At 39.7% G+C, this 19,837-nt stretch overlaps 1 protein-coding gene across 4 annotated transcripts in view; it reads right to left on the bottom strand.

Annotated features, from left to right (window-relative positions):
• Positions 1-356: 356 nt before the first annotated feature.
• MYT1 (myelin transcription factor 1) overlaps positions 357-19,837 on the bottom strand; it is a 211,672-nt gene continuing 192,191 nt past the window's right edge. For all 4 annotated transcript variants that reach the window (XM_073682907.1, XM_073682904.1, XM_073682905.1 and 1 more), the window contains 6 exons: positions 17,907-17,990; positions 12,990-13,211; positions 12,780-12,871; positions 9,141-9,244; positions 5,975-6,118; positions 357-3,180 (listed from right to left, as the gene is read on the bottom strand). In XM_073682907.1, coding sequence (XP_073539008.1) covers positions 3,040-3,180; positions 5,975-6,118; positions 9,141-9,244; positions 12,780-12,871; positions 12,990-13,211; positions 17,907-17,990 — 787 coding nt within the window. In that variant the 3' untranslated portion in view covers positions 357-3,039. The remainder of the gene's footprint in view (positions 3,181-5,974; positions 6,119-9,140; positions 9,245-12,779; positions 12,872-12,989; positions 13,212-17,906; positions 17,991-19,837) is intronic.

The following is a 19,837-nucleotide window of genomic DNA, read 5'->3' as shown; positions in this document are numbered from 1 at the left end:
CACTAACCCTACTCCAACTGCTGATGGCATAAGATTTGTGGCGTAGCAAACGCCACCGCTATGTCATGACAAGCAGTGGTTGCCACTACCCTGTCCTGTCCAAGCTCTGCCCATTTCGGCGGAGCTGAGTGAAGTTGGCATGAAGAGGCCAGAAGTTGCAAAATTTAGGTGTAATTTCCAATTGCGCCTAAACTTTGAAATTTTTCAACGCTTTTACGGCAGAATTCTGGAGGGAAAACTTTGATGCGTCGGGCCCAATGTGTAGATACACTTACTACTTGTTTGATAGGTAAAAGTGATATATAAATATATTTTGTGTAACAAAAATAACAATAAAAAAGACAGATATCCACAAGTAGAACGTGAGTTTTATTTGTGAAGTGAAATCAGGTTGGTTTTTGAAAGTTCCCTGAGGCCGGATTCACAGTATTTGAAAGATTATCACAGAACAACAGCTAGTCTGCATCAGCCTTCAATGCAACCTTTTATTATTATTATTATTATTATTATTAATATTATTATTCTTTTTTGTTATTTTACTTTAAATATTAACAGGAATTTCTTCACATAAACAATCACATAACAGACTCACAAACATGACAAAATAAATATACAACAAGTTCACATGTTCATTTTCTTTTTTTTTTCTTTTTACTTAAATAATAAATAAATACAGCATTTCATATACTGTCATCAGTGCCTGCAATATTGTGGCCTTTTCGTAGTAGAGAAGACTTCAAGAAACGATGAAGTTTTCCCCGGCACGAAAAGGATTACATAAATTAACCGAAAACAATTACAACAAAACGAAACAAAAAAAAAAACAAAAAAACATTTCTATGCTTTCCCTTTTCCCGATAAAATTAAAATAAACAAAAATATCAAAACTCCTGTTTTATAAAATATTTTTAAAAAAATTCCCATTGTTTAAAAGAATAAATAACAAAATATATAAAAAATAACTAAGTTTCATCAAAACTATTAGCTGTAGATAGCGTTTTTATTTTCTTATTATTTTCCCATGGAATATAATTTGTCAAAAGTTTTTTTTATTTATTTGTTTTCACATTTTTCTTTTTTTTTTTTTTCTTTTTTTCTTTTTTCTTTTTTGCTCTTTTCCCTTATTACCATGTGGTGTCCAGTTAAAAAAAAAAATAAATTAACATAAATTTTAAATAAATATCAAATGTTAACATATGGTTCGAATGAATAAATTACAACAGAATATTTTCAAAATTAAATAATTTTTACACATTAATTAAACCTATACCTATAGTGTTTCCGTGGAAGTGCAGCTGTTCTACGGGTAAGATACTAAACTGGGTATGCATTCACAAACAGGGTAGGGCTTATTTACAAAAGCAGGGCTGCGGCGTGAATTTGCAAAATACATCTAATCTTCCAACACCACAGAATCTAGAAATATTTTTTTTTCCAGAGAGTCCCATGCGCCCGGTGCTATGTAGTTAAAGTATTCCCTGCTAATATTCTGCACTATGGAAAGCAATTACGTACAGAATTTCCACGGAAAGCCTCACTGCACTAATTGATTTCTTTTACTGGCTATTACTTGCAATCCACAAAAGGTCTTAAAGTGCACAATGAGAGGTTGAATAGTAATATGAACCCTTTTAGTGCTGTATACCATGCAAACAATTACTCCCAGAAAAATGGAGAAATGCAAAAAAGGATTAAAAAAATGATTCTTTAAGCTTAGTGGTGTGGACTAGTGCATCTCGGTAAAATAATTTATTAAAAAATAAGGAAAAAAATATGTTTTTCTCTCCTGTTTCCTCTTGTTTTCTGAATTGATCAATTGATGAAAATAATAAAAAAAAATCTGCCTTTAAAAATGCTTGGGTCCAATAGTTAAGAAAGTTTTTGAGTAAAAGAAGAACTTTGATCTCATAATAACTTAATAGCATTTGCTGATTTATAGCTCTACTATGGGATTTTTAAAAAATAATCTGTCATTTTATTTTTTTATTTTCTAAAACTGATAAATTAAAAAAAAAAAAGACATTAAAATATTCCCTGTGTTCACAATAAAAATGTTCCCAAAAAATATTTTTTTTTTTTATATTTCAGCACATGAGACTTCAGCATGTCAAACGGCAGCGAAGATTTATACAAACCGCATCTTCAAAGGTGGGTCATGAATCATGGTCATGCCAAATTTTGGATAGGATCAGCTAAGCGCTAACCCCAAAAGGCACACCACCATTCCTGAAGGGGCATATATAGCTCTCTGCTTTACATTTCTTGCACTGCAGCACACTAGGGACGAAGACATTAAACACAATTCCAAAAAATTCTAGACACTGTAACATGACGCAAGCTGGCCATCCCACCAGAGTGTTCCACAACCGACGCGTTTCATAGCTAGTTCTCACGCGTTTTACAGCCAGTTACTGACCTCCAACTGCTTACAATAAGGTTAAGACACAAAAAAAGGGAAAAAAAAAAGAATTGGACTATGCAGTTGGTAACTCCAAAAGCTTTCCCTGAGAACCTTTAATCCTTTGCGCTTCTGTTGGAATTAAAGAACTGCTCTTCAAATGTTTCTTGTGAAAAAAAAAAAAAAATAGTTACGGCTCTTCTCATAATACTTGTCTTTCTTCTTCCCTTGCCAGGTAAATTTCCAAAAGACACAAGGAGTGAAATGGCCCAGACAGAGTCAGCAGAGATAAAGCTTCCATTTTGGCTTCTGGATGAGTTTGGTCCATGTACAAACCTCAGGGATTTGCTGCAGAGAATTGATTCCTTTGTGTCCTTATACACTGTAATTGGACAACTGGGGCGCATTCACTGTCAATGGCCTCTGCCAAATACAGGTAGGTTCACCTCTTTTTTTTTTTGGATGTGTCCGAACTTCCTATCTGGCTTCCATATACAGTTATAAGTTCAGTCTTTGTCAAGCTTTTTTTTGGGATTTATTTTTTTAAATTCATTTTGGTCCATTAGGTTTTGTGATTCAATGCACAGAGCACAAGGCTTGTGAACCTGAATACTAGGCGGGAGTGTCCTGATATCCCCTCATTACACCTGGATACCTTTGACTGCTTGTTTGATACTCTCAAGCAATGCTTTGTTCTCTGGGTTTTGGTAACACTCTTGGTTACTGTACATATCAGTCAGGGTGGTCACATAGGCATCAAAGTTCTGTTCGCTGATTGGTTCCTGTAAGTAAAATACAAAAAAATTCATAATAAAATAGAAATATTCTACAGCAAAATTTCCTATAAAGTAATAAATTGAAAGCTTAAGGAAAAATTACACTAATTATTGAACTGCAACTTTTTGCCGTTTCTTAAAGGGGGATTCCCATCTCCAAGATCCTATCCGAATATGTAGTGGGTGTATTAATAATAATAATAATATTAGAAAATACCTCCAATTAGAAATGTAGTATAGTTCTTCTGATTCACTACATCGCCTTCCCCATGTGCAACGCATTGCAGTAGCTTAGGTATCCATGGTTACGACCACTAACAACTAACTGTCACTGTATGATTGGTCGTAACTATAGATACCTAAGCTACTGTAATGCCTATGCTACTGCACATGGGTTAAGTGACATAGTGAATCAGAAGAACTATACTACATTTCTAACTGGAGGCATTTGCTAATATTATTATTACACATGCTACATATTGGGATAGGATCTTGGAGATGGGAATACCACTTTAACTCTTTAATGAAGCAACCAATATTTGCTTTTGCGCTTTTTTTACCTCCACTTTTTCCAAAAGACATAACTTTTTTAATTTTCCATCAATATCACTGTATGAGGCCTTGGTTTTTGTGGGATGAGTTGTAATTTTGAACGGCACCATGCATTTTACCATATAATGTAATAAAATTCCAAGAGCTGTGATATGGTAAAAAAAAATGCCATTCAGCCATAGTTTTTTTGGGTTTTGTTTTTATGGCTTTTTTTGAGCGGTGAAAATGACCTGCTGCAGGATTCCCCAGGTCAGTTTGATTACAGCGATGCCAAATTTGTATATATATATTTTTTATTTAAGTAATGAAAAAGTTCACAAATTTGTAAAAAACAAAAATTGGTTTGTGTGTTTTTTGTAACCTGCAATGCTTTCATTTTTACATCAATGCAGATGTATGAAGGCATTATTTTTGTGTGGCAAGCAGACATTTCTATTAACACCTCTTTGAGATAGTTACAATGTTTTGATTGCTTATTACTGCATTTTGCATTTTTTTTGTAGAGTTGCCAACTGAAAATAAGGAAGAACGCAATTCTGGTATTTTGTTATTTTTACTCTTTGCTGCTTTTACTATACGGGTTAGTTAAATTTATATATTGATAGATCAGACTTTTACAGACACAGCGATACCAAACATTGATTTTTTTTAATTTGTTTATTGGGTGAAAAGGGCAACGATTTAAATTTTTATAATTTTTAATGTTTATATATTTGTTTTTTACTACTTTTTTTGATTCTTTGGGGAACTTGAACTTGTTCAATATACTGCTATACTAAAGTATGCTAGAGTATTGCAGTTTTTAGAGAAAATCACAGTCTCCCATAAAGCCCAGCAACAGCAACTGGTCTCCACAGATGCACCGTCATGGCTGGTACAGGGCCTTTCATAGGCCGTCGGCAGCCCGAGATTGCTTTGCAGAGGAAGATGGTGGGCTCATGCAACAATGCTCCCCCCTTTCCCCAGACTGCGCGCTTTCAATGCCACTGTCAAAGACTGCATTTAAGGGATTTTTAGCAATTAACGGAGCACAGCTCTACTCGCTGCTGTTAGAGGCAGATGCTGACTGTAAGACAGCCACCGTATGTCGGGTATGAGGCAGGCTCAGCACCTGAGCCCGCATCAAAGATGGGGAGTTGAGATTAGACGTGAACTGGTAACATACAATCATAGCATATGGTAAGTAGTAAAAAAAAAATCTGAAATTTGTAAAATAAAATTAGTCTTTCAACATTTTCTGAGACCTATAACTTTTTATTTTTCTGTTGATGGAGCTGTGTGAGCTTTTTTATTGGTACCACTTTGGGGTAAATACAATGCTTTTATTGCTTTTTATTGCATTTTTGTCAGAGTTGCGGAGACTGAAAAACTGTATTTCTGGCATTTAGAGTGTATTTTTTGCTTTAATGCGTTTACCATTCATAAATAACTGTTTACTTTAATTGGACTTTTGTGGATAGGGAGATACCAAATATGTTTATTTTTGTTTCTTTATTTTTAAACTGGGAAAAGGAGGGTGATTTAAACTTTTACATATTTTTTTAAACATTTTTTTTAACCTTATTTTTTGATCCCTTTAAGGGACTTGAGCCTGCGATTGTATGATCGCTTATTTTATACACAAGTATTGTAGTATATATGGCCTATGGCTGGGCTTCACAGAAGTACTAAGATGACAGTGAGATGGGCCTCCAGCAGGCTACCACAATGGTAAACCATTGGCATCCTGTGGTTATGTTGTGAGTGATGCAAAACTGTGCCCCATTTGGATAGAGGGTCTTAAAGGCCACTGTCAGAAATTCACAGCAGAAATTAAGGGGGTTAAACAGCAGCAATCGGAGCTAGGCCGGTTGCAGCTGTTAGAAGTGTATGCTGGGTGTACAAGTTCATCACATGTCAGGAAGGGGTAAATTTTTAGTTCTCAGTCTTTCCGCCTCTTTAGAAGTGTTTTTCCTTTTTTTAAACAGAAAATATATATTGTTTAGAGTAAAGAAATTACACAATATAAGTTAAGGATAACAAGCAAAATATTGAAAATGTCATAAAAACGAGAGTATCTGTTGATAAATTAATAAATCGGTAACAAATTTAACAAAACAACACCTAAATCAAGTATATAAAAAAGAAACTAGCAGAAGGTGCCATTGCTGAAAAGCAAAAGTCAATGTCTAAACTAAATATCTGTGAATATCTTCTCAGATGATGAGGGTTATCAGCAGCCGTGCAAGCAGAGGAGACAGTCACTCACCATGTGTGGAAGGCGGATATTGGTAAGACTTCGTATAAGAGCCTGGCTTAGTCCAGAAAGTTCTACAAACAGAGCCTCGTTCTGTTCCTCTATCACCTTGTTCTCCTCTTCGATGTTCTTCAGGTTCTTCTCCATTGTTGTTATCTGTTTTTAATGAGAATGCATTCAGAATCATCAAGGAGCAGATGTCTACCAGAAATATTTATTTTGAGCACTTATTTAACGCCATTAATTCCACAGCGCTTTACAGACATTATCATCACTGTCCCCATTGGGGCTCACAATCTGACTTCCCTATCAGTATGTCTTTGGAATGTCGGAGGAAACCGGAGAACCCAGAGGAAACCCACATAAACACGGGGAGAACATACAAACTCCTTTCAGATGTTGTCCTTGGTGGGATTTGAACCCAAGACCCCAGCGTTGCAAAGCAACAGTGCTAACCATATTACTCCTAGATAATTAGTCTGTGATGGCTACGGCTGGGGGGTACACTGCAATATGTGTCGGGTGACAGCAATTCTCAGACAAATCGCGTTACCAAAAAACATCTGTGCAACTTGTTTGTGGCTGTCGCGTGACTAGTTTGAGAGCTGTGATTTTGCTGTAAAAAAAAAATCCAAATTGCAGATATGTCGCTTGTGACTTTGCAGTGAAGTCTATGGCAAGTGAGTCACAAGCTACCACCGACAGAAAATTCAACACATTTGGAAACATTTGGCAGTGGCATGGCGACACCATAGGAAATCATTAGATACAACGTTGCAGTGTGTAGACCTTGCCTAATAAAGCCTTGTCTACTTTTATGACAATATTACTTGTTCTTTTTCATTGACTTGGACTTAAGGAAACAGGATGTTTAGCCGACAGCCAACTTTACCAACTCCCTCAAAGTATCACGGGTGTGTCAGAAGTGACAGACAGTAGCCTTGCAGTTTGTTGCAGAAGATCTCTTCGTTTGGCATTACAGACACCTTCTTAGAAGCTGTCTCTCTAGGACCCAGTGGCTACGTTCCTCTTGCTAATTAACACCCTGGCCTGTGTGTATAAATACCTGCTGTTTGCTAGAGGGAGATGCCGGCGACACTCACATGACCCCTTGTGAAGGCTTGGAGCTAGTGCAGTACTTCTTCCTCTCTGGTGCTAAGAGGACGTGTGTTCATCTCTCTGAAGTCGACTAAAGCTAAGCTATCTTCCCTTGTTTGTTCCCCCTTGTTGTCTTTAGTTGGCAGTGGGGATCGACTAGCGCTCATCCCCTCCCTTCCCTAGCCAGGGCCAAACGCCAGGAAAGACAGGGTGAAGTTCCTGTGCGGCGATTGGTGCGGAACCAATATAGGGACGTTAGGTGAGACAGGGTGAAATAGGTCAGCCTAGGAGGTCTCCACTATCCCCTTTCCCTACAGTCTGTGCTCCCTTTTCCCCCTTCCCTTCGTGTTGCACTTAGTCTTTCCTACACCTTGTGTGACACAAAGGTTTTCAATGGGCAGAGGGGAGGAAGATGGTGCCAGACTCCCCTGTCAACAACTTGCATCCCCTGAAAATAATACTCATTAGAAGTAGAAACTTCAGATGATATTGGGAACAGTCCCCATGCACATTAGACGGTTGTGATTTTTGAACGATTTTCATATACTGTGTATTCCTTGTAGATTGTGTAAACTTATGTGCTCACTGTTGGTAGGTGCTGAATTATATGTTAGTCTGTAATGTCTGATATTGTCTGTACACGTCCCCTGTGAATTGTAAAGTGCTGTGGAATACATCGGTGAGATCAAAATAAAATTATGTTTGCCTTTAGTCTAGAGCAGGGATGTCAAACGCAAACACACAGAGGGCCAAAATTAAAAACTTGGACTAAGTCGCAGGCCAACCAGCATACATTATAATGGGCACCACACAGACCTTCATACAGTATAATGGGCCCCACATAGTCCTCCGTACAGAATAATAGACCCCACATAGTTCTCCATACAGAATAATGGGCCCCACATAGTCCTCCATACAGGATAATGAGCCCCACATAGTCCTCCATACAGAATAATGGCCCCACATAGTCCTCCATACAGAATAATGGGCCCCACATAGTCCTCCATACAGAATAATGGGCCACACATAGTGCTCCATACAAAATAATGGCCCCACATAGTCCTCCATACAGAATAATGGGCCCACCATAGTCCTCCATACAGTATAATGGGCCCCACATAGTCCTCCGTACAGAATAATAGACCCCACATAGTTCTCCATACAGAATAATGGGCCCCACATAGTCCTCCATACAGGATAATGAGCCCCACGTAGTCCTCCATACAGAATAATGGCCCCACATAGTCCTCCATACAGAATAATGGCCCCACATAGTCCTCCATACAGGATAATGGCCCCACATAGTCCTCCATACAGAATAATGGGCCCCACATAGTCCTCCATACAGAATAATGGGCCCCACATAGTCCTGCATACAGAATAATGGGCCCCACATAGTCCTCCATACAGTATAATAGACCCACATAGTCCTCCATACAGTATAATGGGCCCCACATAGTCCTCCATACAGAATAATGGTCCTACATAGTTCTCCATACAGAATAATGGCCCCAAATAGTCCTCCACATAGGATAATGGGCCCCAAATAGTCCTCCATACAGAATAATGGCCCTACATAGGGGTGTTGGTTCTGGTGTCGTGGGCCAAATAAAACCACCCAGGGGGCCAGATTTGGCCCATGGGCCAGAGTTTGACATGTATGGTCTACAGTCACATGCAGTATATCCTATCCACTGTGTCCGCTCTATCTTTTTTTGCCTCTGCACTGGTCACTGTTTTTGTAGCTGGACAGAAAAATGCTACATGGAATTTTTTTTTATCCAGCCCAAAGACCCATCTAGGGCAGCAAGTGATGCGTCACTGGTACTAAAATACTGGAGGAAAAAAACAACGGATGACTGATATATAGTTATGTCTCTGTGTGGGTGGTTTTGCATATTTTTAAAGGCATGTTTTGAGAAATTGTGAGACCTTCTAAACTAGGATTGACAAGTAAATGCTATAGGATGTTGTGATCCTTCTCATCATAAAATATCTCATTATATTATATTACGCTGTACATTAGTGCAGAATGAATCGATGTTTGCTGACGAGCCAAACAATAAGACAAAGAGCTGACCTGAGATTGGAGGTTCACCATGTCCGCTTCCATCTCTGAGTTGGATTCTGTAAGCTCATTTATTTCCTTGTTCAGCTGTTTGATTTCTTCATCATTTTCTAAGACTGTAAAAACAGACGGATGTCAGATCTAAGGCGCAAATACAAGTAGCTAAACTTTCTGCAGTGAAATGCTCTGCAGTAAAGTGCTCTTGAACCAGTATATGATTGGGTCATTTCTCTCCCTTCTTGACCAGGCAAATGTTCAGGTTTTATCATACATGCTCCTTTTAATGGTTCTAAAAAAATGTCTTTCCTTTTTTTTTTTCGAGATGCATGGGCCTTAATATTCATGTCATTTTCATATTCCTTTTTTTCTGATAGTGGAAAATGTAAATTAAAATAGGAGATACTTGTCAATTTTTCACTTTAAAGATTACAAAGGACCATTAAAAATCATTGATTTTTATATATTGCACCTATTTTTTCTTTCAATATGGGCGGCACTAGCTTCAGCAATTCAGACTAACAGTGTCTTTTTTTTTAGTTTTGTTTTATTTATTTATTCTTTTTTATTTTACATGCTGTGACCCCCATAAGGTCTTAAAAGACCTTTGGTGGCATAATATATTAATAATTTTTTTTTTGCTGATCTCCCTTGCAACTAGGGCTGGTATTTTATCCCCAGTTAAATGGGGATTTCAGCCTCCTGGCTGCATAGCAGAGCTGTTTGGGTTTTCTAGGATCCAGCAGCTTCTGTTCCCTCCCTGCACCGAGTGATCACATGTTCACTGGGTCCAGAGGAGGAAGCACTGTCAGTGTTTCCTAATACAGTGGGTACGGAAAGTATTCAGACCCCTTTAAATTTTTCACTCCTTGTTTCATTGCAGTCATTTGGTAAATTCTAAAAAGTTATTTTTTTTTCTCATTAAAGTACACTCTGCACCCCATCTTGACTGAAAAAAAACAGCAATGTTGAAGCTTTTGCAAATTTGTTAAAAAAGAAAAACTGAAATATCACATGGTCATAAGTATTCAGACCCTTTGCTCAGACACTCATATTTAAGTCACATGCTGTCCATTTCCTTGTGATCCTCCTTGAGATGGTTCTACTCCTTCATTGGAGTCCAGCTGTGTTTAATTAAACTGATGGGACTTTATTTGGAAAGGCACACACCTGTCTATATAAGACCTCATAGTTCACAGTGCATGTCAGACCAAATGAGAATCATGAGCTCAAAGGAACTGCCCAAGGAGCTCAGAGACAGAATTGTGGCAAGGCACAGATCTGGCCAAGCTTACAAACTTAACTTTCCGTAGCCACTGTATATATACACAGCGCTGGGCTAGTTCGGTGACGTGTATACAAAGATCGAGAAGGTAAATTTGGTAATAAACCATGTTTATCTTCCGTCTGGATAGTCTTGCTGTGTGTGACAGCAGCTACCCTCCCCCACAGCTGCACTATCTAGTGCTAGCTGCTTGAATGACACTGACATTTTAGAATGTCGGTGCAGGGACATGTGTGGACCACCTGGACTTTTAAAGTCTATGGACAGTCCAGAAGAAGTTAAAGGGGTTTTCCCATGACCAAAAGTTCATTTTAATCAATAGATCTTGGAATGATAATAACTTCCACAATTGAATGTATTCAAAGAAAATGTCCCTGTGTTGAGATAATCTTATAAATGTGCCCCTGCTGTGTACTGTGTAATGGCTGTGTCTGACCGTACAGGAACATGGTCTGATCATACCACAGCTCCTGACAGGGGAGGACGCAAAAGAGTATACAGACAGGACAGCCGGGGATCACAGCTGATTCTTTCTTTGATGTAAAACATTCTTTAAAAACAGGCAGGGAAATTTTTTACCTCACAAAAAGGTATAAAATGGACCGACTCCGACTCCTAAAATATATAATAAATTGGGTACAGTAGTTCAATGCAGTTTGTTGGGAATATTTTTCACTTAAACATGAGCCATGTATGAGGGAGTCGGAGTCGTGGAAATTGAGGAGTCGGAGGTTTGGCTTACCGACTCCACAGCCCTGATCAGAAAGCTGCCAATCAGTGGTGTGGGTGGTGTTACCGAGCGCTCAGCATTCTGAGCACTACTAGATCTACAGCAGAGAAAGCTATGATTGTATCAAGATGACAGCAAACAGGCTAGCAAGTGACACATGACTAGTCTGCCTCTTCGCCTTGTTCCTTCTATTCTTCCGACCATGATGTCCTTCTCCAGTGATTGCTCTCTTCGTATGATGTGCCCAAAGTAGACAAGTCGTAGCTTGTTGATCCTTGCTTCCAGTGACATGTCTGGCTTGATTTGTTCCAAGATTGATTTGTTTGTCTTTCTTGTCATCCATGGTATTGATAACATCCTTCTCCAGCACCACATTTTGAAGGCGTCGATTCTTCTCCTATCTTGTTTCTTTACCGTCCGGGTTTCGCATCCATATGTTACTACAGTAAAGACCAGACTATGTACGAGCCGTGTCTTCATTGCTAGTCCTCTTCCTCTCTAAAGAGGCAATTTTCATTGCTAGTGAAATGTTCCTTGATTTGAAGACCTTTTCCAGTGACTTCATTGTTGATTTGCCCATAGCTATCCTCCTATTGACTTTCGATGTCATTGCTGCATCTTGTTGTATCGTCTGTGTATTTAAGATTGGTGAGGATTCGTCCAGCAATTTTGATTCCTTCTTCTTTTTTGGCAAGTCCATCCTTCCTGATAATATCTTCTGTATATAAATTGAAGAGAAATGGTGACAGGATGCAGCCTTCTCTGACGCCTCGCTCTACTTGAACCATGCCGTGTCACTGTGTTCCGTTCGGACTGTTGCTTCTTGGTCGATGTAAAGGTTCCTAATGAGGCAGATCAGATTGTTCAGCACACCCATATCCTTCATAGTATTATAAAGTTTCTGGTGATCAACACAGTCGAAGGCTTCGCTGTAGTCGATTAAGCAAAAATAGATCTCCTTGTTGTATTCTTTGGCCTATTCCATTATCCATCTAATAATAGCAATTACATCTCTTGCTCCTCTGCCTTTTCTGAATCCTGCTTGTTCCTCTGGCAGATCTTTGTCAAAGTAAGGCTTTAACCATCTTTGTAGGATCTTCAGTAGTATTTTTCTGACATGAGGTATAAGCACAATAGTCCAATAGTTTCCACAGTAGCATGTGCCTTCTTCCGAATAGGAATAAACACCGATCTTGTATATGCTGGTACATAAATCATAGCATCGGCAGCATATCGGCCGGTGTAAACAGGTGATGTGCTGCCGATAACGTGCTGCTGTATGGGGGCTGAATGATAGTATTAGTGATTGCTCTCTACTTGTCGGCCTGTGTGAACAGGCCAGCTAACAAGCACCAATCAACTTGTAGATAGTCGATCGGCACTTGTTGAGTGTTTGATATTGACCTGTCTAAATGCATATTTAGGGGGTTGGCAGGGTCTCTTTTAGGGAGCTATTGGTGTAGACTTTGTAGATTCCAATCCACCTGCTATATCACCTAATTTAGTTAAAATACAAAATGTTATGATCAATAACAATATTTGTAGAGGAGATCTGTGACCCCCTTAAAAGTGATTTGTACTACATGGGTATAAGAAAACTAACCCTACAGGTGGCAGGTTATTGCTCATCTTCACTTACCATCGCTAGTCTTGAATTTTGTTCCAAGAAGCTCATCCCCTGAGAGTTTTCCCTTTTTCCCAGCAAAAGAGGCTCGCGGACAACCTGACAGACTAAATAAAGGATGATCCGAGTTATTTCAATAGACAAACGAGATTCATCAGACTGTAGAAAACCAGTATTGAGTTTCTATAGATAAAGATGGACCATTACACAAAACAATGTTTTTACCTCCTGTGAGTTAAGAAGCTCCCGTTGGCGTGACCTGATCCGTCACAGCCTGGGGTTGGGCACGTTGGACCTTCATTTTTCAGAGATTTCCAGGAGAATGCAGATCCATTCAGAGTGCCTTCCTTCTGTCTCCGAGCAGCCAGAGGACAGCCGGACGCACTGCGGTGAGAAGCGTATTTACCACTTATGTGTCCAAGTCCATCACAGCCTGGAACTGGGCACCTGAACAAACGGTGAAGTAAATGTTTAGATTTATTTCTGAAAATATATTGTTCACTCTTAAAACTAACCTGTAGATGTAGGTGCTGAAGATTTTTTTCCCTTTGATTACTGATGGGAATAGAGCCAGAGCTCAACCAAAATAAGAGTCACATTGATATCTAAAATCAGTCAGTATTCTTCTAAATGTCATACAATGTTGGTCTTTCCCGAGATATCTGAGCAAATGTTGAGAGCCTCACCACAGTCTCGAACGGAACAGTAAGGGCTCGTGCACATGACCGATTTTCTAGGATGACTGCTATTCGTGGTTTTCATGCATAGCAGTAGTACCTATGATATTCTATGGTCGTGTGCACACGTCCGATTTTTTTATTCAGACCGAGTAGTCCACAGAACACAAACGGAGACATATTCGATTTCGATCCGAGTGTCGGATCAAAATCTTCAGTCCAAGTCTATGGATCTGTGAAAAAAAAAATCAGATCAACTCGGATGACATCCGTGAGCGGTCAGATTTTCAAGGACTAACAGAATGGAGAAAGTAGAGAAACTTTATTTTTTCTCTCCATATCTGAGAAAATCGGATCCCATGCTGATCATACTTTTATCAAATTCTGATCAAAGTCTGATGAGAGTAATTGGAGCGTTTTTCATGGTTGTGGAGAAAACGGTTGTGTGACCCTACCCTAATAGTGATCAGTGAAGGTCCGAGCTCACAGAACTGTACCAATAGCTTTTGGCATGTTAAAGGTTTGTCAAAACCAGAGGATCCCTCTAAGATGATTCCTCTCTACTTCTCGCTTTACTTGCGGCTCAGGATTGTATTATTTATGAAGGATGTCTTCTGAAGCAGGAGAACAGGCCTAATGTTATCTTCATCTAAAAGAAAAACCCCGCTCATCTTGCTTTTAATTGTCTGTAAAAGCAGTACAATTTTTTTCTTAATATCCTCGCCAGCAAGAACCTCCGAAAATTCATAAGAAAACTGTGCGATCCGACGTCGAGGAGCAAATTAGTGAATCCTCTGGAGTGAGAGAGGCCGCTTCTCTATCACACCTTTATGGTACTTATGCTACCTGCCTTACGTGGCTAATATACCTTTCATTGCATCTCTACCATAGCATTAACCAGTGTTAAACATCTGTCTGCTCCAGGTTAACCCCTTAGAGGATAAGAGCGCAAATGAAAGCAGAAAGTCTGTTTGTCGCCGGCTCTTCCCATTTGCAATAATTGTAAAGAGCGGGATTTGGTTTAACATCTGCTGTCGTTTATTTGAAGAATGATTAACACAGTGATGGATCCTGAATTGCTCTTCTCTCAGTGGGGGGCAGCAGAGCTCAGCCTTGTACCAAGCAGCCTGTAATACCCTGACAGAGCGACAGAATAGCTTCCATTCCAGAATGCTTAGCACAACCGCTGGGGGTAACTATTGATAGAAGACCGGTTGCCGACCACCCAGGGACAATATGCACTTTGCAGCCACGGGAGATTATAAATATGTCGCTGTTGCGCAACACTTTTAGCATAGTGACTGCAGCTCGCTGCCGATGGGAGCCGCGATTTAAATGTATTTCATTTTTCATTTCCGTCTCTGATCACCCATGGTGTACACGATTCTTGTAAGATGTAAATGCTTTTCAAGGTGACACCCCCATGAAGGATCGCAGAACATGTTATGTGTAAACTGATTGTTATGTAGGACTTTCTACAGCAGACTATGGCTGGTTTATAAAACGCCCAAAACATACTGTTTTGTTCTATCTATCTATCTATCTATCTATCTATCTATCTATCTATCTATCTATCTATCTATCTATCTGTCTATCTATCATTCTATCTATCTATCTATCTATCCTTCTATCTATCTATCCATCTATCTATCCTCTCCATCTATTTATTATGTATCTCTCTGTCTCTCTATCTATTCTCTCCATCTATCTATCTATTATCTATCTATCTATTCTCTCCATCTATATAATATTTATCTATTTATCTATTTATTGTCTCCATCTATCTATCTAACTATCTATCTATCTTTCTCCTATCTATCTATGTATCTATCTATCTATCTATCTATTTCCTATCTGTCTATCTATATTTCCATCTACCTATCTGTCTATCTATGTATCTATCTAATTATCTATCTATCTATCTATCTATCTATCTATCTATCTATCTATCTATCTATCTATCCTCTCCATCTATCTATCTACTATGTATCTCTCTGTCTGTCTATCTATCTATATATCTATCCCATATCTGTCTAGCTTTGGACATCTCCTCTACAATCCACTTTACACCTGCAAAAACAGATTCCAGAGCCGTCATAATTAATCATTTGATGTCTCCTATGCAAAGAGAACTTTTTTTTTATTTGTCAAATGGTAATAATAAATTTAGACTAAAGCCCAAAGTTGTCAGGCTGATTTGCTGTTGTCAGGTTCAGGCATAGTTCACTCTAGGTCTGAGTCTTCCATCACATGTGTATGTTGGAAGTGTTGCCTGACATATACAGTTGAAACCAGAAGTTTACATACACTATATAAAAAGACACATGTGCATGTTTTTCTGAATATCTGACATGAAATCAGAATAAACCTTTCCTGTTTTAGGTCAATTAGGATTACCATAATTTTTAATATTTGCCAAATGCCAGAATAATGAGAGAGAGAGAATGTTTTAAGGCATTTTTATTCCTTACCGCAAAGTCAAAAGTTTTCATACATTTCATTAGTATTTTGTACCATTGACCTTAAACAGAATGACTTGAGTCAAACGTTACGGATATCCTTCCACAAGCTTCTCACAATAGTTGGTCGGAATTTGGGCCCATTCCTCCTGAAAACCGGTGTAACTGATCCAGGTTTGTAGGTCGCCTTGCTCGCACCTGGCTTTTCAGCATTGCCCATAAATTTTCAATAAGATTGAGATCAGGGCTTTGTGATGGCCACTCCAAAACATTGACTTTGTTATCCTTAAGCCACTTTGTTACCATTTTGGCAGTATGCTTTGGTCATTGTCCATTTGGAAGACCCATTTCCGCCCAAGCTTTAACTTCCTGGCTGATGTCTTGAGATGTTGCTTCAGTATTGCCACATAATCTTCTTTTCTCATGATGTCATCTATTTTGTGAAGTGCACGAGTCCCTCTTGCAGCAAAACCACCCCACAACATGATGCTGCCACCCCCGTGTTTCACAGTTGGGATGGTGTTTTTAGGCTTCCAAGCTTCTCCCTTTTTCCTCCAAGCGTAACGATGTCATTATACCCAAAAAGTTCAATTTTAGTTTCATCAGACCACAGGACATGTGTCCAAAAATTAAGGTCTTCGTTCATGTGTGCACTTCAAAACATTAATCTGCCTTTTTTATGTTTCTTTTGGAGCAATGGCTTCTTCCTGGCAGAGTGGCCTTTCAGCCCATGTTGATATAGTACTCGTTTCACTGTGGATATTGACACAATCTTACCAGCTTCCGCCATCATCTTCACAAGGTCTTTTGCTTTTGTCCTTGGGTTGATATGCACATGTCGGACCAAAGCCGTTCATCTCTGGGACAGAGAACCCATCTGCTTCCTGAGCGGTACATTGCCATCTTGTTTGTACTTGCATATAATTGTTTTTACAGATGAACGAGGCACCTTCAGGTATCTTGAAATTGTACCCAAGGATGAGCCAGACTTGTGCAAGTCCACAATTCTCTTCCTGATATCTTGGCTGCTTTCTTCAGACTTTATCATGATGCTACACCAAGAAGCAGTGTGTTTCAGGTGTGCATTAAAATACATCCACAGGTGTGTCTCTAATTAACTCAGATGTTGCCGAAAAAACTATCAGAAGCTTCCAAACACATGACATCATCATATGGGCAGTCCAGAATTGTTTAAAGGCATAGTAATCTTAGTGTATGTAAACTTTTGACTTTGTAGTGAGTAATAAAAATGCCTTAAAACATTCTCTCTTTCTCATTATTCCAGCATTTGGCAAATATTAAAAATTATGGTAATCCTAATTGACCTAAAACGGGAGAGGTTTATTCTGATTTCATGTCAGATATTGAGAAAAACATGTATATGTGTCTTTTTATATAGTGTATGTAAACTTCTGGTTTCAACTGTACCTCTCACAGTAGGCTCCAATGTATACCTCTGTATAGGCACACATCTCCAACTGTAAAACAAATGTATACCCCCGGATGGCTCTGTATAAACAGTATAATCAGTTACTCTTTTCTGAGAAGAAAAAAAAAGTGCAACAAAGTATGCCAGCCCTATAGAGGCCAAAAGGACTCTGTCGTTAGGCAAATAGATACATTTGACGTATGTGCTAGTAACTGTCAGCAAATGTTGAACTCAAACACTATGTAACCAGTGACTGATGTCAACTAAGGAATAATAAGTAGTGGCTATTTGTATACATGGCGGCCCTGCTAGGGTAACCAGTATGGGGGCACTACTGGTACATGAGCATTGCTGGTGGAGTTTTGTAAGTAGGCACCGCTACATTGTGTTTTATGCTGTCCTCTAAGAGGTTTGATACAGTGTGATGTGTTAGATGCAGATCAGACAATGGCCGCCTCCGGGGGCCTCTCGGTAACGCGGGCATAAACCAATTATACGCACTTTCCAGTTACAATCATTGTACATGTTTTTCTCAGATTCTCATATTCATCTCATCACGTGCTCGGCTTCTACTCACTTCATTAGCTCTGGGTCGTCCTTGTCATCCTTAGTGGGTGTAACTTTCATTCCGCTTTTCTTGGCACGAGGACAGCCTGACAAGCTATAAATTCATAGAAGACGATGTAATTACTGCCATATGCTCAGCCTAATACACAGTACAACCTATTCCCAGACTGTTCACCTGATCGGCCTCTGCAAAGCTATATTATAGCGTGATAGCAAACAAACCCAGAGATTGAGGCACTGCCACGTCTCCTGAGGCAATTATACACATGGTTCTATGGAAAACAATTACGCTGAGAATTACGCTATTTCTAGGAACATCAATTTATAGAGATGCTACAGGGAAGATTTGATCTCTTTATATACTACATGATAAATGTGTAACCTAAACAGGAGAATATGGAGATAAGCTAGAACATTACGATCATCATGTTTCTAAAAAAAATACAAAAAAAACTTTCTCTAGATTAAATAGGACCCTTCACCAGTTTGAGCATGTTAAACTGGCCACATCATGGAATAGTAACTGCAGAGCTGAGTAAAATGTAGTTTTTATTTTTTTAAGTTCTCTACTCCATTGTACAGATATTAGCTTGTAAAGCTTAGGTTATAATTTGATAAATCCATCTGGGTGTTGGCAGATATTTGTCTCTGGGGATGTGTACTCTCTCCCCTGCATTAGGTTGACTAGTCATAAGCAGCCATCATCGTGCAGGAGAAAAAAAGACCATGGGCTCTTCTCCTCGCTGATCTAAGCAACTACTGTGTAGAGATACAGCAGAGCTGAATTATGTATCATTACAAATGGGGCGCCCCTGCGGGTTCAGTCGCCACAGAGGTACTGCATCTCACCCAGAGGTGTGGTATCCCACTCTCAGGTAAGGATGGAGTACTGCCCGGGACCCACACATTTGCATCCATTACACTTCAGGAGGGAAGGGCGAGTTTGCTCCTAAGGGAGAGCACAGTCCCTGGTCCCTGGCTGGAGGGTGGAACGATGTAGTGGGTGTGGGTGGAGGAAGAAGTACAGGGGAGCACTTCAGTAGGAGTATAAAAAGGGAAGCCATTTTGGGAGTGGTTAGAACAGTCTGAGGGAACAGTCAGAGAGGAGAAGGAGTGGGAGCAGGAGCTCTGCTCAGGGAAGGGGGCCTAGTGTGAGAGGCCCAGGAGGAAAGGCTGAAGAGGAAGGGAGCGGAGGAAGGCTTCAGGAGTGAGGGGATCCCAGGGGCACGGGAAGTGCAGGAAGCCACCCGTGCTCCCGAATCTACCAGGACATGGAGGGATCAGGCCGCAGAGGGGACCGGCCCATAACTAGTGGAGAACTACAAGGCTCATCTAGAAACCGGAGGCTTCTGCACTTTCAGGGTGTAGTTGCTCACAGCCGCAACTAATCGCCAAAAAGGTAGCCACACATAACATACATAACTTAGCTGTGCTGTATCATTACACAGTAGCTGCAGAGATTAGTGAGGAGAGGAGGGTGTGTTCTATCCTCCACAGCGTGACACTGCCTGCTTATGATTGCTCAACCTCATACAAAGAAGCTCACGCCCCCCAGAGACAAAGCTCTGGAAATGCTCAGATGAAAGATAACATAAATTATAACTTAAACTTTACAAGCTAATATCTTCGTAACAGAAAGGTGAAATTAAAAAATAAAATCTACATTTTATTGAACTCTGAAGCCACTAATCCAGAGGTGAGGAACCTTTTTTCTGCCATGGGCCATTTTAGATATTTATACCATCCTTCGGGGGCCTTACAAATCGTGCATTAACTCCACCGACAAAGTACGTCCTGACGTTGGCACCGGTGTAAGTGTGTAATCTTTCATTGCACGAGCCTCAGCGTTCAGTAGTGAACACTGCATTCACTTGCTCACAGAGCAAGAAGACGCTGAAGGGCCGTCGGCCGTTAAAATGCAGCTGCCGGCCCAAGCACTGC

This window comes from Phyllobates terribilis, unplaced genomic scaffold (assembly GCF_046119375.1).
Source record: "Phyllobates terribilis strain yellow unplaced genomic scaffold, ASM4611937v1 Scaffold_5__5_contigs__length_657084704, whole genome shotgun sequence".
In the NCBI taxonomy this organism is placed as follows: Eukaryota; Metazoa; Chordata; class Amphibia; order Anura; family Dendrobatidae; genus Phyllobates; species Phyllobates terribilis.
Note: the sequence above shows the minus strand (reverse complement) of the source record. Positions and strands in the feature narration are given on the sequence as shown.